The 22,348-nt window shown below is 39.2% G+C and overlaps 8 protein-coding genes across 8 annotated transcripts; 6 read left to right on the top strand and 2 right to left on the bottom strand.

Annotated features, from left to right (window-relative positions):
• Window positions 1-442: 442 nt before the first annotated feature.
• Window positions 443-4,135, top strand: SLN1 (histidine kinase; the record flags this gene model as incomplete). Its single annotated transcript, XM_056223112.1, has 1 exon — window positions 443-4,135. The coding sequence occupies one exon, from the start codon at window positions 443-445 to the stop codon at window positions 4,133-4,135; it is 3,693 nt and encodes a 1,230-aa protein (XP_056082736.1).
• Window positions 4,136-5,882: 1,747 nt separating this feature from the next.
• Window positions 5,883-10,931, top strand: MLP2 (Mlp2p; the record flags this gene model as incomplete). Its single annotated transcript, XM_056223111.1, has 1 exon — window positions 5,883-10,931. One exon carries the CDS (start codon window positions 5,883-5,885, stop codon window positions 10,929-10,931), a length of 5,049 nt encoding a protein of 1,682 aa, XP_056082735.1.
• A 299-nt stretch (window positions 10,932-11,230) lies between these two features.
• On the top strand, window positions 11,231-12,949 carry MCM10 (Mcm10p; the record flags this gene model as incomplete). The annotated part of the gene is made up of 1 exon (XM_056223110.1): window positions 11,231-12,949. One exon carries the CDS (start codon window positions 11,231-11,233, stop codon window positions 12,947-12,949), a length of 1,719 nt encoding a protein of 572 aa, XP_056082734.1.
• Window positions 12,950-13,271: 322 nt separating this feature from the next.
• On the top strand, window positions 13,272-16,628 carry ESL1 (Esl1p; the record flags this gene model as incomplete). The annotated part of the gene is made up of 1 exon (XM_056223109.1): window positions 13,272-16,628. The coding sequence occupies one exon, from the start codon at window positions 13,272-13,274 to the stop codon at window positions 16,626-16,628; it is 3,357 nt and encodes a 1,118-aa protein (XP_056082733.1).
• Window positions 16,629-16,712: 84 nt separating this feature from the next.
• On the bottom strand, window positions 16,713-17,414 carry VPR1 (Vpr1p; the record flags this gene model as incomplete). Its single annotated transcript, XM_056223107.1, has 1 exon — window positions 16,713-17,414. One exon carries the CDS (start codon window positions 17,412-17,414, stop codon window positions 16,713-16,715), a length of 702 nt encoding a protein of 233 aa, XP_056082732.1.
• A 190-nt stretch (window positions 17,415-17,604) lies between these two features.
• On the bottom strand, window positions 17,605-18,786 carry RRD1 (peptidylprolyl isomerase RRD1; the record flags this gene model as incomplete). The annotated part of the gene is made up of 1 exon (XM_056223106.1): window positions 17,605-18,786. The coding sequence occupies one exon, from the start codon at window positions 18,784-18,786 to the stop codon at window positions 17,605-17,607; it is 1,182 nt and encodes a 393-aa protein (XP_056082731.1).
• Window positions 18,787-18,952: 166 nt separating this feature from the next.
• Window positions 18,953-19,987, top strand: IMP21 (Imp21p; the record flags this gene model as incomplete). The annotated part of the gene is made up of 1 exon (XM_056223105.1): window positions 18,953-19,987. The coding sequence occupies one exon, from the start codon at window positions 18,953-18,955 to the stop codon at window positions 19,985-19,987; it is 1,035 nt and encodes a 344-aa protein (XP_056082730.1).
• A 255-nt stretch (window positions 19,988-20,242) lies between these two features.
• On the top strand, window positions 20,243-22,201 carry GUT2 (glycerol-3-phosphate dehydrogenase; the record flags this gene model as incomplete). Its single annotated transcript, XM_056223104.1, has 1 exon — window positions 20,243-22,201. The coding sequence occupies one exon, from the start codon at window positions 20,243-20,245 to the stop codon at window positions 22,199-22,201; it is 1,959 nt and encodes a 652-aa protein (XP_056082729.1).
• Between the last annotated feature and the right edge of the window lie 147 nt (window positions 22,202-22,348).

Genomic DNA, 22,348 nt, shown 5'->3' with positions numbered 1-22,348 from the left:
TACATATAGTAATATATTGCGAAAAAAAATACACTATACGCAAATGAACATAGTAGTAGTTATTGCCTTTTTCTTTGTATAATATTGGAAGTATTCTTCTGAAATGTGAACTTGGTACGCCTAAATTACCCGATCTTTTTGCGCCGCGCGTTAATGATTCCTCTTTTATTTTTTAGTGATTATTACCAACTGGTTTCGATATTAATAGTCCATCGAAAAAACTATGTTGACCAAAAACTCACCAACTCTGGCAAAACTCCGTTAATAGCAGGTATTTTTTTTTCGTTCTACTTTCTATTGGTCTCTTTTCTTACTCCGGCTTTTATTAGAAGTAAGAGATATTAGTGGAGAAGATCATATAGATATACCATCTAAGTACAATAAGCAGAGAAAAATAAAAGAGAACAAGTAATCTGCTTCTGGCGTGAGTTGAAAAATTCAAATGCGACTTCGACTGCCATCAAAATCGGAGTTTACTCCTCCGTTTAGGATAGGTATTCGAGCCCAACTGACGGCATTAGTTAGTATAGTGGCTCTAGTATCGCTAATTATTCTGGCTGTAACGACTGGTGTTTATTTTACCTCAAACTATAAAAACTTGAGGTCTGACAGACTTTATATTGCGGCACAATTAAAGTCATCACAAATTGATCAAACTTTAAACTATCTATACTACCAAGCCTATTATTTAGCATCAAGGGACGCCCTACAAAGCTCACTGACGAGCTTTGTTGCAGGTAACAAGAGTGCAGATAATTGGGTAGACTCCCTAAGTGTTGTTCAAAAATTTCTGAGTTCTTCAAACTTATTTTATGTTGCAAAAGTTTATGATTCCTCATTTACTACTGTTTTGAACGCCACAAATAACGGAACTGGTGATTTGATTCCGGAGGATGTTCTAGATAGTTTGTTTCCACTATCTACTGATACACCGCTACCTTCTTCGCTGGAAACTACAGGTATATTGACAGATCCAGTAGTGAATAACACCGATTATCTGATGTCTATGTCTTTACCCATTTTTGCAAACCCTTCTATTATCTTGACAGATTCAAGAGTTTATGGATATATCACTATAATAATGTCGGCCGAGGGTCTGAAGAGCGTGTTTAATGATACAACTGCTTTAGAAAAATCCAATGTTGCCATTATTTCTGCACTGTATAATAACCAGGGTAAAGCTTCAGGGTATCATTTTATCTTCCCACCGTATGGAACGGCTTCAACACTAACACAATCAGTCTTTTCCATAAAGAATAATACATTTATAAGCAGTGCGTTTAGAAATGGAAAGGGAGGTTCTTTGAAACAAACCAATAGCTTTGGTATAAAGAATTTGGCTTTAGGTTACTCTCCATGTTCGTTTCAATTAGTTAATTGGGTTGCGGTAGTTTCACAGCCTGAATCAGTTTTCCTTTCTCCGGCGACAAAACTAGCAAAAATAATCACAGGTACTGTCATTGCTATTGGTGTCTTCGTTATTTTACTAACCCTCCCTTTGGCGCATTGGGCAGTTCAACCAATTGTGCGGTTACAGAAGGCAACCGAGTTAATCACAGAGGGAAGAGGCCTGAGACCTAGTACTCCAAGAACAGTAAGCAGGGCCAGTTCATTTAAACGAGGATTTGGTTCTGGGTTTACTGTTCCTTCCTCATTATTACAATTCAACACTGGGGAAAGCGGCAGCACCATAAGTGCAAGTGGCCATGGAGGTAGCGGACATGGTAGTGGTGCCGCCTTTTCTACCGAAAGCAGCATGAAAAGTGCTATAAATCTTGGAAATGAAAAATTGTTACCTTCAGAAGATGAAAAAAAGATACCGAATAACAATACTGATGCAAAAGTATCAATGGATGGCTCCCTCAACCACGACTTACTTGCACCAAATTCTTTACGGAATAATGATACCGACAGGAGCTCTAATAGATCCCATATTCTTACAACTTCTGCAAATTTAACCGAAGCTAGATTGCCAGATTACAGAAGACTATTTTCTGATGAGCTTTCCGATTTAACTGAAACCTTTAATACAATGACAGATGCGTTAGACCAACATTATGCTCTTTTAGAAGATAGAGTTAGAGCAAGAACGAAACAACTCGAAGCTGCTAAGATTGAGGCAGAGGCTGCTAATGAAGCCAAAACAGTTTTTATTGCTAACATTTCACACGAATTGAGAACACCCTTGAATGGTATTCTAGGTATGACGGCTATTTCAATGGAAGAAACCGATGTGAATAAAATAAGAAATAGTTTAAAACTTATCTTTAGATCCGGTGAGCTTTTGCTTCATATTCTAACAGAGTTATTAACTTTTTCTAAAAATGTCCTTCAAAGAACGAAACTTGAGAAAAGAGATTTTTGTATTACCGACGTCGCTTTACAAATAAAATCAATCTTCGGTAAAGTTGCCAAGGACCAGCGTGTTCGTCTGTCAATATCATTATTTCCTAATTTGATAAGGACCATGGTTCTTTGGGGTGATTCTAACAGAATTATCCAAATCGTTATGAATCTAGTGTCCAATGCGCTAAAATTTACCCCTGTAGATGGTACTGTCGACGTCAGAATGAAATTGTTAGGTGAGTACGACAAAGATTTAAGCGAAAAGAAACAATTCAAAGAAGTCCATGTGAAAAGGGGTACTGAAATAACCGAATATTCAGAAGAGACTAATAAATGTGACATTCCAATTTCATCAAACCATAGAAAACATGTTGATTTAGAATCTACCACGACTTCCATAACAAGTAATAGAGATACTTCGATAATTCAAGAAGAGATAACTAAAAGAAATACTGCTGCTAATGAGAACATTTATAAGAGAATGAATGACGCAGAAAAACTATCCAGTGACGATGTTTCTTCGATAGTATCAACAACCACTAGTTCATACGATGATGCCATCTTCAATAGTCAGTTCAATAAAGCACCTGGTTCTGATGAAGATGAAGGTGGTAATTTGGGAAAACCCATAGAAAATCCCAAAACATGGGTAATTTCTATTGAGGTAGAAGATACCGGCCCAGGTATTGACCCCTCTTTACAAGAATCCGTATTTCATCCATTTGTTCAAGGTGATCAAACATTGTCCAGACAATATGGCGGTACTGGATTAGGGTTATCAATTTGTAGACAATTAGCAAACATGATGAACGGTACAATGAGATTAGAGTCTAAAGTTGGCGTTGGTAGTAAGTTCACATTCACACTGCCATTGCCCCAAACTAAAGAAATAAGTTTTGCCAATATGGATTTTCCTTTTGAAGATGAATTCAATCCTGAGAGCAGAAAAAACAGAAGAGTTAAATTCAATGTTGCCAAAAGTATCAAGAGCCGACAATCCACATCATCCATCGCAACACCTGCTACTAACAGAAGCAGTTTAATTAACGATGTGCTACCAGAAATAGGAAGCAAAAACGAGAACCAGATAAAAAGGTTTGAAAACTCCAACATGAAAAGAGAAGGAGTAAATGGAATTGGCAGAATTGAGCAAAAATTACAAGAAAAAAATGTAAAACCCTTTATTTGCTTTTCAAGTGCTGAAAGTAGTGAAAAAAAGACTGTGCCTCCCAAGCATCGCTCTCGTGAGGAAAGTCTAGGTTCTGTGAATCTTGACAGACCATTCCTACAAAGTACTGGCACAGCTACATCCAGTAGAAATGTACCCACAATTCAAGACAATGATAAAAATGATACAAGTATCAAAATTTTGGTTGTAGAAGATAATCACGTGAATCAAGAAGTCATAAAAAGGATGCTAAATCTTGAAGGCATTGAAAATATTGAACTGGCTTGCGATGGCCAAGAAGCATTCGACAAAGTTAAAGAACTAACGTCAAAGGGCGGAAATTACAATATGATTTTCATGGATGTTCAGATGCCTAAAGTGGATGGATTACTTTCTACCAAGATGATAAGGCGTGATTTAGGGTATAAATCACCTATCGTTGCTTTAACAGCATTTGCCGACGATAGCAACATTAAAGAATGCCTAGAATCAGGCATGAATGGATTTTTGTCGAAACCAATTAAAAGGCCAAAATTAAAAACTATCCTAACGGAGTTTTGTGCAGCATACCAGGGAAAGAAAATAACAAGTGAAGAACCCAAAAAAGCCAAAACAGAATAATCAGAGACCCGCCTCATGCTGTCATCACGCATATATACATTATATAACAATATATTCAACCTCAAACAACTTTTATAGACTTTCAATGTTTGACACCAAGAAAACTATTTTTTCCTGAAGTATTTTGTTCTATGTATTATTATGGTTCTGACAGTAGGTATGATAAAAGAAGACGTACATTAAAGTATACAGTAAATAAATGTATAGAATGATTGGGCGAAACAGATCATTTCAACTTCTTCTTTGGACGCAATTGGTTGGTGTGACCACATTTTCTCTTTCTACAGTTGGTAGCTCTTGGTGGCAATCTAGCATAACACTTACGGCAAACAGATTTGTCACAGTTGTACTTGGAAGCCAAAGCTTTCAAAGATGGTTCAATAATACCACCTCTCAATCTCAAGACCAAGTGTAAAGTGGATTCCTTTTGAATGTTGTAGTCAGACAAGGTTCTACCGTCTTCCAATTGCTTACCAGCAAAGATCAATCTTTGTTGGTCAGGTGGGATACCTTCCTTGTCTTGAATCTTTGACTTGACATTGTCAATAGTGTCAGAAGATTCAACTTCCAAAGTGATGGTCTTACCAGTCAAAGTCTTGACAAAACTGTTGAAAAATTAATTTTATAAACAAAATGACAGAAGTTAGTAATGATATTATTAGAAAATGTAATAGTATTCTCATAACCGTTCGAAAGAAGACAAAATTTTAAACGAGCTTTCAACCATTATGCTTCGGGGCTAAGAGCCAGGCATTCGTTTTTCCTCAAATTGATAATGTTTGGATCGCATTGTAGACTCAAAAATCAATTACATTCTCCCTCACTCATCATTGTCATCACACCATAAATTTTCACTAAGTTGTTTTTAAAGAGTCCCTCAAATTCAGGCTTTGGTAGCCATTTTCTTTTACCTCAATCAACGGAAATACTAGCTTCTTTGCAATTATAATCGGGATTATACAAATAGGAGATCACTACACGTGCTGAAAACTACAACTTCTAAAATTATTGTCCCTCTAAGTTCCGAACGTTAAAAAAACTATGTTTATAACGGGTATGGTGCATACATTTGCATGTTTGAATCTTGGTCGTCTTAACTATGGGATAGTAGCCAGCAATAACAACAGCAACGTAGAAATAGACTTTCGACTACCTTTAATTTCACATATTCTAGATACACCATCTGCCAGAATGCCAACCTCGCTAGAAAGAGGAGGAGGAAACCTGAGGCCGGCATCTCCTCTCCCTGTAAGGAGGAAACCTAATGCCCTGCCTAGAGAGAATAAACTACGGAATAACTCAGCTACTAGAGGGGAAGTACTCAGCCAGTGTCTAGAAGGAAGTTCCAGGACATGCTGCACCTTTTGGTTCGCCCCACGAAGTTTTGGCAGCAAATAAAACAGAAAAAGCAAGGGTAAAAAAAATAATCTTAAAATCCGTACATTCAAATAATGTATGGAGGTAAGCTGTCTTTAAATTTGCAACTAGTTTACCCGGATACATGATGGAAAATTCACGCTATTGTAAGGGAAAAAGACAATTAACTGTTGATGAAATACTTACTATTACAAAATTGATGGACAGAGCTAATCAATAATTGAAGACTGTGGAGGAAGAGGAATACCAGTATTAAATAACAATCACTAATTTTGCCGTGTCTTGCCTTTTCAAAGAAGGAGTTTAATATATAAAATTTCAAGACGACAATACACCAGGTAGAAGCAATTGCTCCTTCAAAGACGTAATAATGGAGGACAAAATATCCGAATTTTTGCATGTTCCATTCGAATCACTTCAAGGCATTAACTATTCTGTTTTGAGAAAACTATTTAAGAAAATAGACAATTTTGAATACTTTGAAGAAGAAGTAACAAGACTGAACGTTTTAGTCGATGAGATCAAATCACAATATTATTCAAGGATTTCGAAACTCAGCAAACTTCTGAATGAATCTTCTGAGCAGAAAAATATAGCTAGCAAAGAATTGAGCCATCTTCAGGATCAGTTGATGCAAGATCGTGAGAGATGTAGACGGAAAATAGATGCATTAAACAAACAACTGGATTCAAGCCGCGATGCCATTAAAAGACTGAATGATGAGAAGGACGCTAAAGAGGAATCGATGATCAGGCAGAGTAAGCATCAGAATGTAAATTCGGTACAGAATGTTCTGGACAAAGAAAATAAGCTACTTCGAAGAAAGTTGATGGAAATGGAGAATATTCTGCAAATATGCAAGTCCAATAGTGTATCATTACAACTGAAATACGATACTATAGTACAAGAAAAAGAATTGATGCTACAGAATAAAAAATGGACTGAAGAGAAATTATCATCTTACAACAATAAAACACTGGCAGATGAATCTACAAAAGCATCGCGTATACGCAATCTCGAAGAAAAATTATACCAAGCGCAGGCCGACCGTGAATCTGCTCTTTCATATAGTCAGCTTTTATTAGATCAAAATAAGCAATTATCTCATTCAGTGGAGGAGAAAATACTAGAAATTAAAAACTTGAAAGATACCGCATGTATAGAGAAAACAGAATTTTCCAAAGAAATGACTTTACAAAAAAGCATGAATGATTTATTAAGCTCACAACTAGCATCATTCGAAAGAGATCATTCGTCGGGAGAAATAGGGAAGGATGATGATAACCTCTGCAAGGATCCTGATCATAATAATGTGACAGACGAGCTGATGAATACGAAAGTACAATTCCAGAAATCACAAGATGAATGTCAACGGTTACAGAATATAATCTCTGATTTTGTTCAAGAAGATAAAGCCACAGTGGATACGAATGGAGCTTCCCACACCGTAGGAAAACTATTTTCTGATATTAAAGTGCTGAGAAAGCAACTGATAAAGGAAAGGAGTCAAAAATTTCAGCTGCAAAATCAAATGGAGGATTTCATCCTAGAATTGGAACATAAAACGCCCGAACTTGTCTCTTTTAAGGAAAGAACAAAATCTTTGGAGCACGAATTAAAACGTTCCACAGAACTACTAGAGACGATCTCTATGGCCAAGCGTAAAGACGAAAGGGAGCTGACCTCATTAAGGCAAAAAATCAATAGCTGCGAAGCAAATATTCATTTGCTGGTAAAACAACGTTTGGATTTGGCCCGTCAGGTGAAAGTATTACTTCTAAATACATCAGCAATACAGAAAACAACATTGCCATTATCAAAAGATGATCTGATTTCATTAAGAAAAATATTGGAATCTGGAAGTGACGTTAACGAAAATGATGCGCAAGCTATTATTTCAGAAAGGCTAGTTGAATTCAACAACATTAATGAACTACAAGAAAAAAATGTAGAACTTCTATATTGCATTCGTACTCTGGCTGATAAATTAGAGTTTCACGAAGGAAAAAAAGATACAACTCTAGCAGAGGTGGAAAAGCAGACTATCAAAGAAGCGAAAGACGCAATCATTGAACTCGAGAATACCAACATGAAAATGGAATCGCGCATAAATATTCTATTGAGGGAGCGAGACTCCTACAAATTGCTAGCCTCAAGTAAAGAAAATAATGTCAATGTAAACGCTAAAAATTTTACAGAAATATCACATGAGAAGAAGATTAAAGAACTTGAAGCAGAACTATCATCTACGAAAGTTGAAAGCTCTGCTGTTATTCAAAATTTAAGAAAAGAGTTAACAACCTATAAAAAATTACTATGTGACAAGAAAATAGCTTCACAAGACTTTGAAAACTTTAAAATGTTGGCGAAGGAGAAAGAAAGTATTTTGGAGACAAGAGTGAACAACTTGAAAACTGATTTAGAGAAACAAAAATTGAGTGTACCATCATTCGTACAAGACAACAAAGTCAGAGATTCAACCGAGTTATTACAGTCTAGAACCAAAACCGAAATTTTGATGCACGAAATTTCGAGTTTGAAAAAGGAAACTGCTAACTCGATGGTTTTGAAAGAATCTTTAACAAGAGATTTGGAGAGATGTTGTAAGGAGAAAATTCAATTACAGATGAAGCTCAAAGAATCAGAAATTAGCCTTAATGAACAGAAAGTCAATTTTGATTCGAAGGGAATCAAATATGATGCAAGAATCAAACAATTGGAAGAGAGTTTAGAAAGATTACGTATCGAATTAAAATCAAAGGCTCAAGAAATAAAATCACTACAATCGTCCAAAGATTCACAACTCAAATGGGCTCAAAATACCATTGATGATACCGAAGAGAAATTAAAGTCTGTACTAACAGAGTTATCAAGGAAGGAAAAAACAGTTGTAACACTTTCATCGAAGATAGAGAACCTTGATAATGAACTGAGAGAGAACAAACTTAAATATGAATTCCTGAATAACACTAGTGATGCAAGTACTTTACAACCAGCTTTAAGGAAAGAATTAGAGCAAACTCAACTTGAATTAAAGGATGCACATTCACAGGTTAGGACTTATGAAGAAATTATCTCAACAAATGAGAAAGCACTCAAAGAACTAAATAGCCAACTAGCAAGCATGAAAGAAGATTACGATGCTAGGATTGAGTTGGAGTGCAAGGAAAAACTCGCAAACGAAGAAGAGTTGTCTCTTTTACGTAGAGAGCTGGACGAAATCAGGAGTTTGCAACCGAAACTAAAAGAAGGTACTGTGTGCCTTGTCAAACAATCAGAAAAGCTAAGGAATCAAGCTGAAAAAATCCAGGAAATGAAAGCTAAGATCGACAAAATGAACTGGAATGTTCAAGTATACAAAAAAGAAAAAACCTCCCAATTTCAATCCATAATGAAGGCAAATAAGGAACTATCTGAATTAGTTACGCGCCTTGAAAAAGAGGCAACTGATTCCCAAATGGAATTGAAGAAGCTCAAATCCTCACTGCACAAAACTCAAGATTTACTTGATACGCATGAAAAGAAATGGATGGAGGAAAAGGCTGATTATGAAAGAGAACTGATATCTAATATCGAACAGACGGAGTCCTTACGTGTTGAAAATTCGGTGTTGATCGAAAAGATTGGTAGCGTTACAGAAGGAAGTGATGGAAATGAAGATTATCTGAAACTAGTTTCATTTTTTTCAAATTTACGTCATGAAAGGAATTCCCTAGAAACGAAACTAACTACTTGTAAGAGAGATTTAGCATTAGTCAAACAAAAGAATGCTAGTTTAGAAAAAAACATAAACGACTTGCAGATAGACCAGCCTGCTTCTCAGACGGAACTTCAATGCTCCGCGGTAATCATTGATGAATTTAACGATATCACGAAGGAAATTGCTCAAGTTAACCTTCTAAAGGAAAATAATGCCATTTTACAAAAGAGTCTAAAAAACGTTACCGAAAAGAATAGAGAAATCTATGAAGAATTAACTATTAGACAAGAAGAGGTATCTCAATTGAAAAGTGATCTCATAAAAACAAAAGAACAAGTTTCTGTCAATGCTAACAAGATTTTAATTTATGAAAGTGAAATGGATCAATGTAAACAAAGGTATCACGATTTATCTACGCAACAAAGAGAAGTCCAAAAAAAAACCATTGAAAAGCTAAATAGTGAGATTAGTGATTTTAAGGCTAAACTTTTGGATGCCGAAAATACAAAAACTGAGTTGGAGAATAAATTCAATAGATTAAAGAAACAAGCGCATGAAAAATTGGATGCATCAAAGAAACAACAAACTGCTTTAACTAACGAACTCAAAGAATTGAAGGCAGTGAGAGATAAATTAGAACAGGACCTAAATAGTAAAAACTTCAAAACCGTTGATCTGGATACAGAACCCAAGGAACATACGGTCCAATCAGGAGATTTATTGAGAGATCAAGAAAAGGTTGCTTCTCTGCCATTAATAGAGGAGATCGAATCACTCAAAAGGGAGCTGCAGGTTTTTAAAAATGCGAATAACTCTTCTGATGCTTTTGAAAAATTGAGAGACAATATGGAGGAAGAAAAAAACAAGATCATCAACGAAAGAACTAAGGAATTTGAAAAAAAATTGGAAGAGATAGTGAGTAAAAGTAAGAGTACTGGAAAAGTTGCAGATAATAGCGAAAATATTGAGACATTGAAGAAAGAATGGTTAAAAGAATATGAAGAAGAAACAATAAGAAGGATTAGAGAAGCCGAAGAGAACTTAAAGAAGAGAATAAGACTACCAAGCGAAGAAAGAATACAAAAGATTATTAGCAAGCGTAAAGAAGAACTGGAAGAAGAGTTTCAAAGAAAATTGAAAGAGAATGCAAGTAGCTTGACATTTTCATGCGATAGAAAGGAAACTAATGATGATCCTGACGAAGATTTATGGAATAGCCCATCAAAGGGAAATTCCGAGAGACCTTCAGTAATCACCGACTTCATGAAACAGAAAAATATCAAAGTTCAAGAACAGTTAAAGAAGGCCAAAAATGGCGTTTTCTTTGGTGACAGCCGGTCATCGAGTATGAACAAAGAAAATAGCGCCCTAGTTAAGGTTAATGATGACAAGGCAGCCTCAACTTTCAGCTTTGGTAAACCTTTATTCCCCTCCACTACGACGTCTTTCCAAAGCTTTCAGAATCCATTCACCCAATCTACAATAGATTCGAATACTGGTGTTTCTTTACCTACATTTAATATTCGAACTGACTTGTTAGCTGGAGTAGCTACTGACACTTCCAAAACAGATGGGCTCGCTAATAATAGCCCTGATGAAGAAGAAATAACAGAAATTGGAAGTACATTAAAACGACCAAACGAAGAGGATGCGTCTTCTGATCCAAACACAAAAAAAGTAAAGGAAAGCCCAGAAGATGAGCCTGCTTCTAAGGATTGATGTTATGGTGACCAGTGCCACTATACATATATACATACGCTTACATATTCAGCCTTTAGTATAGTTATTATCCAACGCATAAGACACTTTTGTCAACCCTTTATTAATGGTTCTCTAGATTCTCATTTTGAGATTATTTGACGTTTTCCCTTTTAGACGCGGGTTTCTTGCGCAATGCTATGTCTCACTGCTACTAAAAAGTATCAACTTCATGGGTCACATCATCTACAAAGAGAACATACACTAGTCGATTCAAAGCTCATATCCGGTATACACTAAGCGACCTGATCAATAGAAAAATGGATGATCCTCGTGAAATTTTAGCAGTTGATCCATACAATAGCGTTACATCTGACGAAGAAGATGAACAGGCCATCGCGAAAGAACTTGAATTTATGGAACGGAAAAGGCAGGCCTTAATGGAACGATTAAAAAGGAAGCAAGCGTTCAAAAAACCAAATGATCCTAATTTCGAAGCCATTGAAGTACCACAATCCCCTACCAAGAGTCGTGTGAAATCGGGATCTCAAAATGCTGTAAAACAAGTTACAAGGCTGGAAACTTCGAATGCTAATGAATCGAATTTATCTCAAATACAAAAGCAACCGGAATTACCAATTAATACAACCACTTACTTTATGCAAAAATTCCAGAATGCAAAGAAAGATGAAGATAGACAAATCGCCAAGTTTGAAAGCATGATGGATGCAAGAGTACATACGTTTGGTACCGATAACAAAAAATACAAGCCAATAATCGCAAACGAACTAGAAGGCTTTTCAAATCTTTGGGTTAAGAAGAGGTACATACCCGAGGATGATTTGAAACGGTCATTACATGAAATCAAGATCCTTCGGCTAGGGAAACTTTTTGCTAAAGTTCGTCCACCTAAATTTCAGGCACCTGAGTACGCAAACTGGGCCACGGTGGGCCTTATTAGTCATAAATCAGATATCAAATTTACATCATCGGAGAAACCGGTCAAGTTCTTTATGTTCACCATAACAGACTTTCAGCATACACTAGATGTTTATATCTTTGGGAAAAAGGGTGTAGAAAGATACTATAACCTTCGTCTGGGTGATATAATAGCAATACTTAACCCTGAAGTATTACCATGGAGACCCTCGGGGCGAGGAAATTTTATCAAGTCCTTCAACCTTCGAATTAGCCATGACTTCAAGTGCATTCTGGAGATAGGCTCAAGCAGAGATTTAGGATGGTGTCCCATAGTAAATACAAAAACACATAAAAAATGTGGCTCTCCTATAAATATATCCCTTCACAAATGTTGTGATTATCATAGAGAAGTGCAATTTCGAGGGACGAGTGCCAAAAGAATTGAATTAAATGGCGGATATGCCTTGGGTGCACCCACTAAAGTAAATTCTCAACCCAGCCTCTACAAGGCCAAAGGAGAAAATAGATTTAATATCATAAGGGATGCTCGAAAGGGTCTCTCTGAAGAGGAGGAAAGAATGAAAAAGAGCTCTCATAATTTTACCAATAGTAATTCTGCTAAGGCATTCTTCGATGAAAAATTTCAAAATCCTGATATGCTTGCAAACTTGGATAATAAGAGAAGAAAGATAACCGACACCAAGAAATCAAAAGCACTGAACCGCGAACTAGCCAAAATTATGAGAAGAAAGGAATCAAGTGGATTGGAAGATAAAAGCGACGGGGAGAAACAGAAAATGAAGCAAACGACTGAAAATGCTCTTCAAACAGGGCTCATCCAACGTTTAGGGTTTGATCCAACTCATGGGGAAATTTCCAAAGTACTCAAATCTTCTGTACCAGGCGGGGAATCTAAGAACAATCTTCTTAATGGGAAGAAAACTGTAATAAACGATCTCTTACATTACAAGAAGGAAAAAGTTATCCTCGCACCCTCAAAGAACGAATGGTTCAAGAAAAGAAACCATCGTGAGGAGGTTTGGCAAAGACACTTCGGGCCTAAGGGAGAGGCTGAAGAAGCCTCGGATGCTAGTGCCAGCGATCTGGAGATAATATAAAGAGCCAATAGTGTGCCCTTTCAATGTCCCATGAAATGGTATTACTTTTGGTGGGTGGTAGCGCGGGTAATGATTTGAAAAATTATGATGAAAAATTGAGTGATTTTGGTTGCAATATGGGGAAATCAATCCTTAAAGGGAGAACAGAGTGAAGGAGTACCTATTGTTATCACTAAAGGGCTCCAAAAAGATATCTCTCTTGGGCGTATCCTTCATTTTGTACTCTTCGCTTCACTTAACTATCGTTTTTTTGCCGTGACTTGGCATCATCTGACATTATTTTTAGGATCAATACATAACAAGACTACGGATTTCGCCTAATATGGTTGACCTAATGGTGCCGGTGAATGATGATCCTAGTAATGAGACCGATTATCCAAGATCGAACAACAACTATAGTCAAACAGTGACTGATATGCGTCCGACAACGACCGCGTTTCTTCATCAAAAGCGACATAGTTCTTCCTCACACAACGACACACCAGAGTCGTCCTTCGCTAAGAGAAGGGTTCCCGGAGTTGTAGAGCCTGTAGGGAAGGGATTTATAGATGGAGTTACCAATGGTCAGATCTCAGCACAGAATACTCCCTCCAAAGTGGATGATGTGTCTAGAAGACCGAGCATTTCTCGCAAAGTTATGGAATCGACCCCACAAGCTAAAACTGCTTCTATCTCAACAATGGACGTTCCAAAATCTCCATATTATGTGAATAGAACGGCAGTTGCTCGAAATATGGAAGTTGTCTCTAAGGAAAGTTATGATGAGAATGCAAATCCACAGATGAGAATTGACGAATCATTGGTCGCTTCAAATGGTATTTATAACAACTCGCAACCACAGAGCCAAGTAACGCTACCTGATATCAGGAAAGCTCCTGTAGTCGCTTCTTCACCTCCGCCGGTGGTAAGGCAGTTGCCTTCAGCGCAACCAAATCAGACATTCATTAAAAAATTACAGGAAATATACAAAATCATAGTGGTGCAGGAAACAGAGTTACAGCAAAGATGTCTCTATTTAACTACCTCTCAAACCACAGAGTTAAAAAGTTTGTGGGCAATATACAGACTGAACACAGAACTGATCAAAAATTACATCAATTTCATCATCACTGCATTATTAACAACACAACCGATAAACGATTTAATTATGGGCCAAGAAATTTTAGATATTTACGGAATGGAAAAAAGGTTGTGGGTATATGGTATAATAACCTTCTTAGATGTACTGAAAAACTTTTCAAACTTCATGGACCCAGAAGTATGTTGCCAGTTTATCATATATGCTTTCATATCTGTCTCAAACATGCTTGAAGATATACCGTTGAAATATTCTATTTTATGGAGGCAGAGGTTGGGTGATTTATCTAGAATGGCAATTTCACTGTACCCATCGGGATTCATAGATTGGAGGTTGAGCGCTGAATACTGGTATACTGAATCAATGAAATATATATATGGGTGCGGCAAACTTTACTATCATATTGCCACAGTTCAACAGAACAGTCTAGAAGCGTTTGTAAATTTAGGCAAAAGCGTATTTTGCCAGGATCCCTTCACTCCATCTCAGCAAACGTTACAGTTATTGATTGAAAATATCTATCAATCTGCATTCATAGATAGAGGTTCTAGCGGTACCAACAACAATGAAACTGCCCATAAAAACTCTCAATTAATCGACTACTTAAAGCATACAGAAGTAATGTTACTACCTAGCTTCTTGGAAAATATGGATTTACAACATGTTGTACTTATGTATTTCAAAAATAAGTTCGGTAAAGACTTTAATGGAAATGATGTTTTTGATACAAAAGACATGTTTTGCCAAAACCCAGAGTCACTGCGCTATTATTTTAGACACGCTCCTGCATTTGCTGAATCTCAGCTTTTACAGCTAATTGGATTTGGTAATCCTAAAAACCCATTTGCATTATTGTTTCAATTACCTAAGTATTTGAAATTGAAAAAAGATAAAAGAGAAAAAAAGAGATCTAGTGCGACGGAAACGCCTCAGTACAGAGATCCATTTCATGATAAAAAAAGCCCAGAAAGTTATTTCCAGAACATCGATGCTTTAAGTTCAAATTTCGATGATATCCCAACCAATCTTAATATTTGGTTGGAATCTTTGAATCACATAAATATGACATCAATACAATGCAGTATACATGTCTTAACAAAATTTCTTCATGCACCATTCGTAATTGCCTTGCCACATTTTTTGACATGGTTGTACTTTCTAGTTGCTATTCTAAAAAGGCTAGAAACCATAAATTCAAAGCAAGTAATAGCATTCTGGATCCATTTTTTGAGAAGAACAATGCCGTGGAATTCCATGGTGAGCTTGGCTAACGTTCTAGTATGTTACATGCTGGACAACTTACATCCTTTCTTGAAGAAGGAATTAGAAAGCTTTTATTCTTTTGAACTAGATGATTTGATTGAACATTTCAACGAAAATGAAAATTTACCAGAAATTTGGAAATGTTGGGGGAGCTTGTGGTTTGATGCCATTAAGAAGTGCGATGTGATGGAAATTCCTGGAGTTCAAGATCATCTTTTCTTCGATTCTCCCCTTGATGGTATAGTTTTTGATGAAAAAGATGAAATTGGAGAGAGATTCTGGGTTCGTAGTGTAAGGGCAATTTCACTTTTGAAAGGTATTGCCAAAAAGTTTCCTGATTTAGGATTGAAAGTAAATTTCCAGGCCCCTGTGTTTTGTCGCCGAAATGATATTCCCCAGGATTATTTTTTGAGGAAGTTCACATTTAAACTAGATGCATACGATGAAGGTAATAACAATGATAACAACGAGTTAGACGAGTTATATGAGACAATTGAAATAAATGAAAAAATTGATAATGTTAATTTAGACCTTCGAGCCACACCAAACTTAAGCGTTGTTTTTGGTGAGAGTATTTTCGAATATACTGGTTATACGAGACTGGCACCAGACTATCATTGTTTTGATAAAAACGGCGGATTCAACAGTGCGTTTATCTACAGTCAATGGTCTAATGTTGGGAACGGTGTACCAATTGATGTAAGCAACGAACCGATATATGATGTTACTGACAACGACTTAAGTCTGCATTGGGAGAAAATTTTCTTCGATAGGATTGCTGCTGCTTACAAAAATTGTGATGAAAATGACAACTGCACAATTTATTTTGTTGTTGACGCCACCTCATGGTTGAGACATTTTGCACATATTTTCAAACTGGCCAAGAATAGTATTCTTGACTTTGCTATTTGTTTGACTACATTTCAAGAACTTCGTTATTTAAGAGGTTCAAAAGACGATAATGTGGTCGAAGCAGCAACGAGGTCAGTGATTACTATTCGTCAGTTGTACGATGAAAGGAAGATTATTCCTATGAGATTCACGGGGAATATCGCAACACATGTTGAAGAAAATCTAGAGTTTGAAGAGCAAATTACTTGGAAAACGCACGTAGACGAATTTGTCATCGATGCTATTGCTAAGCTGAATCAAAATTTTCAAACTGAGAGAATGATTGCTGAAAACAAAAACAAAAACAAACAATTTGCAGTTTTGGTGACAGATGATGATAATATGAACAAAAAGGCTAAGGATAAAATGATAAAAACGTGCAATACAAAGTATTTATTTTCATTGGGTAGCAAGCTTGGTATCAATTCTGGATTATGTACCAACTAACATATATATATATATAAATGATCACATATGTACTTCTGTGCATTTTTTTCTCTTTTGAAAACTCTACATTCTGCAAATATCCTATCATATAAATTTCCAATGCAAGTACCATTTTATATTGTTACACAGAATTAAAAAAGACCTTGAATCAATCACTAGTGAAGCGCCAGGGTTGCTGACTTTATTATGTAGCCATTCTTCATTGATTGTAGGCGTTCTGCTGTGCAATATTATTGTTTCTTCCATCGGGAGCTTGATGAGCAGCTCATTTGAAGATAATATGGTAGTACGAGATAGATCATGAATGATTGTGTCGAATTTTGGTTTATGTGTCTGGATAATGGCGTCCAGATCCTTTACAGAGCTGTGCAGCTGCGAAACCAGCTTAGAGTCACTACTGTAGAATCCCTGCGGTATCTTTTCCTGTTTCCTTGAGTGGCAATGACTTGTGGAGCTTGTCCACTGCGACTCTTGCACTAACTTTCGCAGAGGAGGTCCAGAGTTTTGTTGTTGCATGTTCCTGCGCCGCTGCTCTTCATTCTGTTGATGCTGTTCTTGTTTCAGAACTAGTGATGAGATTGGCAAATGACTTCTGTCTTGTTGAACATCCTGCTGCACAGTTGATTTCGATAATATTGCTGTGAAATTGTTAGTACTTTGCTGTTTCAAAGGGTGATGGGGTCGCTGTTTTGGAGACCAGGATATAGAGCTTATAGACTGTCCCGAGGGCCGCTGCTGTTGTTTCTGATCCTGGTATATAACCAGGCCTCTTCTCTTATGACTCATTTGCTTACACGGAACTGACGCTTCTTTCACTTCGTTGTTTGTATGTATTATCATCGCTCTACTTTCCTTTTTTCATCTAATTGAATACATACTTGCATATTACATATATACACTAATGAGGCAAGAAAAGGGAAGGATGGAAAATTGGAGTCATAATGCATGCCATACACGTTTATATGTTTAAGTAATATTATCTACGTAGTCTATCTCTTGGAGAGGACGGCTGGTTCCTCTGAGAATGATTCTGGTGGCTTAGTAGATAGTTGATATTGCTACCAGACAGCGGAGTAATCGGAGGAGGCATCGACATGGACGCTGGGAATCGTGTTGAGGTGTGCTCTGGGCCTGGCGGCCCCGCATTGGCTTGTTCTATGGTCTCTTCCTCCTTTTCTTCGAAAACGGGCAGGTTAGTTCCATTTTGGATATTGACCCAGGGAAAGAAGCCTGTACCGAACCAGAAATGTTGCACAACGGGGAACTTCTTCAGAACCTCTACAGAATACATTTTCAGAAGGCCCTTACACACCTTAGACCAGCGTGGTACGGTGACGGCGATATCATAGAGGATGGGCGAATGCTCTTCAAAGGGCCCCATTTTCACCTCATTAATGAAGTTTATTCCTTGACAGTAGAAGTTCGTGTTCTTATACTCGCGGACCAGCGACTTATCCAGTATTTCTCTTGGTTGCAAGGGAGCTTGTGCATCAAGTAGCTGCCATTGGGACGAACCCAAGATGTATACCAGATGGAAATGGTCGTCAAGCCCCCACACGCCATGCGACCCAGCTGGTTCCAGCGTATACGTCAAGATCAATCTCCTCATGATCGTATAATACTTGTTGAACAGCAAGAACACATCGGTGCCCCTCAAATGCGGGAACATACCGAGTAGGTCCAGTGCTGTGACAGTGGCCATGAATGAAAGTTCATGGCCCGTGCCGTAGTCCAACCTTGTCGATGAACCGAAGCTGTTGCCCAAGTAATACTGTAGTTCCGGCACCACCACATGGTACTCTGGGGGCAACATTTCCCGCAACCACTGCGGCAAACGTTCATCCAGCTTATGGTGCCACTCACGACAAGCGAGGTTACCGTATCTTCTGGGGCCAGGAAGCGGCGGTGTCTCATCGATAAGGTGGGCGAGCTTGTCCAAAACTTGCATTAGCCCGTTGTCCATGGGAATCGACGACGCAACAGCCTGCGGATCAGGGTCTGCGCAATGCGACATCAAGGTGGTGTACTTGTGCAGGTGGTACTTGATCCTGTGGATGGCCAGCGAGGATTGGAAGTCCAGTGTTGTTTGCGTATCAAAGATACGCTTCACCGGTGTAGAGAATGTAGCGTGCGGCCAATCGACATGATCCAGAGACATTATTTTGCTCGCTTTGTGTATGTACTTCTGCACTGTGCACTCTTTTCCCATTTTATCCTTATTTGAGAAACCTTTAAGTTCCGCGAAAAAGGTTTGATTTAAACACAAGTAACTAATAAAAGGGAGACTACTAAAAAGATCAACAAGAGAAACAATCACACACACAATGCAAAAGAGCATATTGCTGACTAAGCCTGATGGCACGCAATCTAACCTGCACAGCGCCAAGACGGAGACACCCACCACTGTGGAGTTCGACTCGGAGCAGATGGAAAGGGGCCAGAGAGAAAGAGGTCGTAGCAAGAAGAAAAGAGGAGATCAGGATTCAAGTGTAAGTAGTCTGTCGCGGTCGAGGAGCAGAGCCAGCAGCCGTAGCAGAGTGAGGGAGGAAGAGTTTTTGAAGTGGACGGTGTTGAGGCAGGACCCCTCAATGCGGCTGAGGGTCGTAGACGTGGACTCTGAGGAAGAAGGTGAAGGGAATGACGACGACGGCGACGACGGCGACGATGTGGACGAGGAAGAGTCTGATGAAGAGCAAGTCAGCGATGTTGAAAACGATTTGGAAATCGACGAGGAGTTCCACTACGATCTGGGCATGAAAGTGCTGCCTAACTTTTGCACCAGCATAAATGAAGTCCTCGAGTCCAGCAAGCCCTGGATTGCCAAATACGAAATCAGCATCCGGGGCCACGAGGATGAAGGTGTGTCGCTGGAGCAACTCGACGGAGGGTACGTCAGGGCCATGCAACTGCTCACAAAGGGCGCCGGCGCAGAGCCCGGCAACCAAAGGTCCTTCATTCTCTACACGGACCTGAGCAGCGAGTCCACTTACGCGCTCACATACCTCATGGGTGCAGTCGTCAACCAGGGAGACACCCTCTACATCGTCCATTGGGAACCTTCCAAGCCCACAGACGACGCCCAGATGTTCGCCAACGTCGCCAGAATCAGGAAACACGTAATGCACCTGTTCGACTGCGTCGCGGGCGTCCTCGACGACCTCGACGTAGTCGTCCTCTCCTTGACCCATCCGTACCCGAAGCACCTTCTCAACGAGATGATTCATGGCCTCAAGCCAGTCGCTCTGTGCTGCTCCCTCTCGGTGATCCTATCCACCCTGCAGAACTTCGTCTGCTCCGTGCCCATCCTCGCGGTCAGGAAGAAGCTGAAACGTGCCAAGCGCAAGGGCATCTGCGAGTGACCAATGGCCAATGGCCACTCGCAATAATTTCTTTCTAGTAACACATATTTATATACCAACTGACCTTATGTCATTTCTCTACACCGATACGTTTTAACAGGGGAATTTTGGAACCCCGCACGCTGAAATTTGTATTTAAACTTAGAAGGGAACAACCACAAACAAGGATTTCCGTGCAATCGAACAACTCTGGTTCTCCATTCTTGGCCGTGCTATCGTTCATCACTGCTGCAAGAACTACTTAGGTACCAGAATATGTTTTCAGTCACTAGAAGAAGAGCAGCAGCAGCAGCAGCTGCTGCTGCTGCCATGGCCACAGCTACAGGATCGCTGTACTGGGTTGCCACGCAGGGCGAGAGGCCCTGCGTGCACAATGACGCAAGCTACATGGTCCAATTTCCCACTGCTGCTCCACCGCAGGTTTCCAGGCGAGACCTGCTGGAACGGCTAGGCAAGACGCATCAATTTGATGTGCTGATCATCGGTGGAGGAGCCACGGGGACAGGGTGTGCCCTGGACGCTGCAACGAGAGGGCTCAATGTAGCACTTGTTGAAAAGGGCGACTTTGCCTCGGGAACTTCGTCCAAATCTACCAAGATGATTCACGGCGGGGTGCGGTACTTGGAGAAGGCCTTCTGGGAGTTTTCCAAGGCGCAGCTGGACCTGGTCATTGAGGCGCTCAACGAGCGTAAACATCTTATCAATACGGCCCCTCATTTGTGCACGGTTCTGCCGATTCTGATCCCCATCTATAGCACGTTGCAGGTGCCGTACATCTATATGGGTTGTAAATTCTACGATTTCTTCGCTGGTTCTCAAAACCTGAAAAAATCATACCTGCTGTCGAAATCTGCCACGGTGGAGAAGGCCCCCATGCTTACGACAGACAATTTGAAGGCCTCGCTTGTGTATCATGATGGGTCGTTTAACGACTCGCGTTTGAATGCCACGTTGGCCATCACTGCTGTGGAGAACGGCGCTACCGTCTTGAATTATGTCGAGGTGCAAAAGTTGATCAAGGACCCAGCTTCTGGTAAGGTTATCGGTGCTGAGGCTCGCGACGTCGAGACCAACGAACTCATAAGAATCAAGGCCAAATGCGTGGTCAATGCTACAGGGCCCTACAGCGATGCGATTTTGCAAATGGACCGTAACCCGTCGGGCCAACCAGACTCCCCGTTAAACGACAACTCCAAGGCCAAGTCTGCTTTCAACCAAATCGCCGTTATGGACCCGAAAATGGTCATCCCATCCATCGGTGTTCACATTGTACTGCCCTCTTTCTACTGCCCGAAGGACATGGGTTTGCTCGACGTCAGAACTTCTGATGGTAGAGTGATGTTCTTTTTACCGTGGCAGGGCAAGGTACTTGCTGGTACCACAGATATTCCTTTGAAGCAAGTACCAGAAAACCCCATGCCCACAGAAGCTGATATCCAAGATATCTTGAAAGAATTACAACATTACATTGAATTCCCCGTGAAAAGAGAAGACGTCTTAAGTGCATGGGCCGGTGTCAGACCCTTGGTCAGAGATCCACGTACAATCCCCGCAGATGGGAAGAAGGGCTCCGCCACCCAGGGTGTGGTAAGATCCCATTTCTTGTTCACTTCAGATAATGACTTGATTACTATCGCGGGTGGTAAATGGACTACTTACAGACAGATGGCCGAAGAAACAATCGACAAAGTTGTTGAAGTTGGTGGATTCCATAATTTAACACCTTGTCACACAAGAGACATCAAACTTGCTGGTGCTGAAGAATGGACGCAAAATTACGTCGCCTTATTGGCTCAGAATTACCACTTATCATCAAAGATGTCTAACTATTTGGTCCAGAACTATGGGACCCGTTCCTCCATTATTTGCGAGTACTTCAAAGAATCCATGGAAAATAAACTACCTTTATCTTTAGCGGATAAGGAAAACAACGTTATCTATTCCAGTGAGGAAAACAACTTGGTCAACTTTGATACTTTCAGGTATCCATTCACAATCGGCGAGTTGAAATATTCAATGCAGTACGAATATTGCAGAACTCCCTTGGATTTCCTTTTAAGAAGAACAAGGTTCGCCTTTTTGGATGCCAAGGAGGCTTTGAATTCGGTACATGCCACTGTTAAAGTCATGGGTGATGAGTTTAATTGGTCAGAGAAAAAAAGGCAATGGGAACTCGAAAAAACTGTGAACTTCATCAAGACTTTTGGTGTTTAGGATAATCGTGATAATGAGGACAAATGATAATTTTAAAAAAATCTGCAAATATATCTTAAAAAAAAAAAAGCAATAGACTTTACTAGTACTATTGGCGTTTTAAACTATGACATTCCTTGTGTTTATATTCTCTATTATTTCAATACA

This window comes from Saccharomyces mikatae (genome assembly GCF_947241705.1).
Source record: "Saccharomyces mikatae IFO 1815 strain IFO1815 genome assembly, chromosome: 9".
NCBI classification, from domain to species: Eukaryota; Fungi; Ascomycota; class Saccharomycetes; order Saccharomycetales; family Saccharomycetaceae; genus Saccharomyces; species Saccharomyces mikatae.
This window is presented reverse-complemented; position numbering and strand designations above follow the sequence as displayed.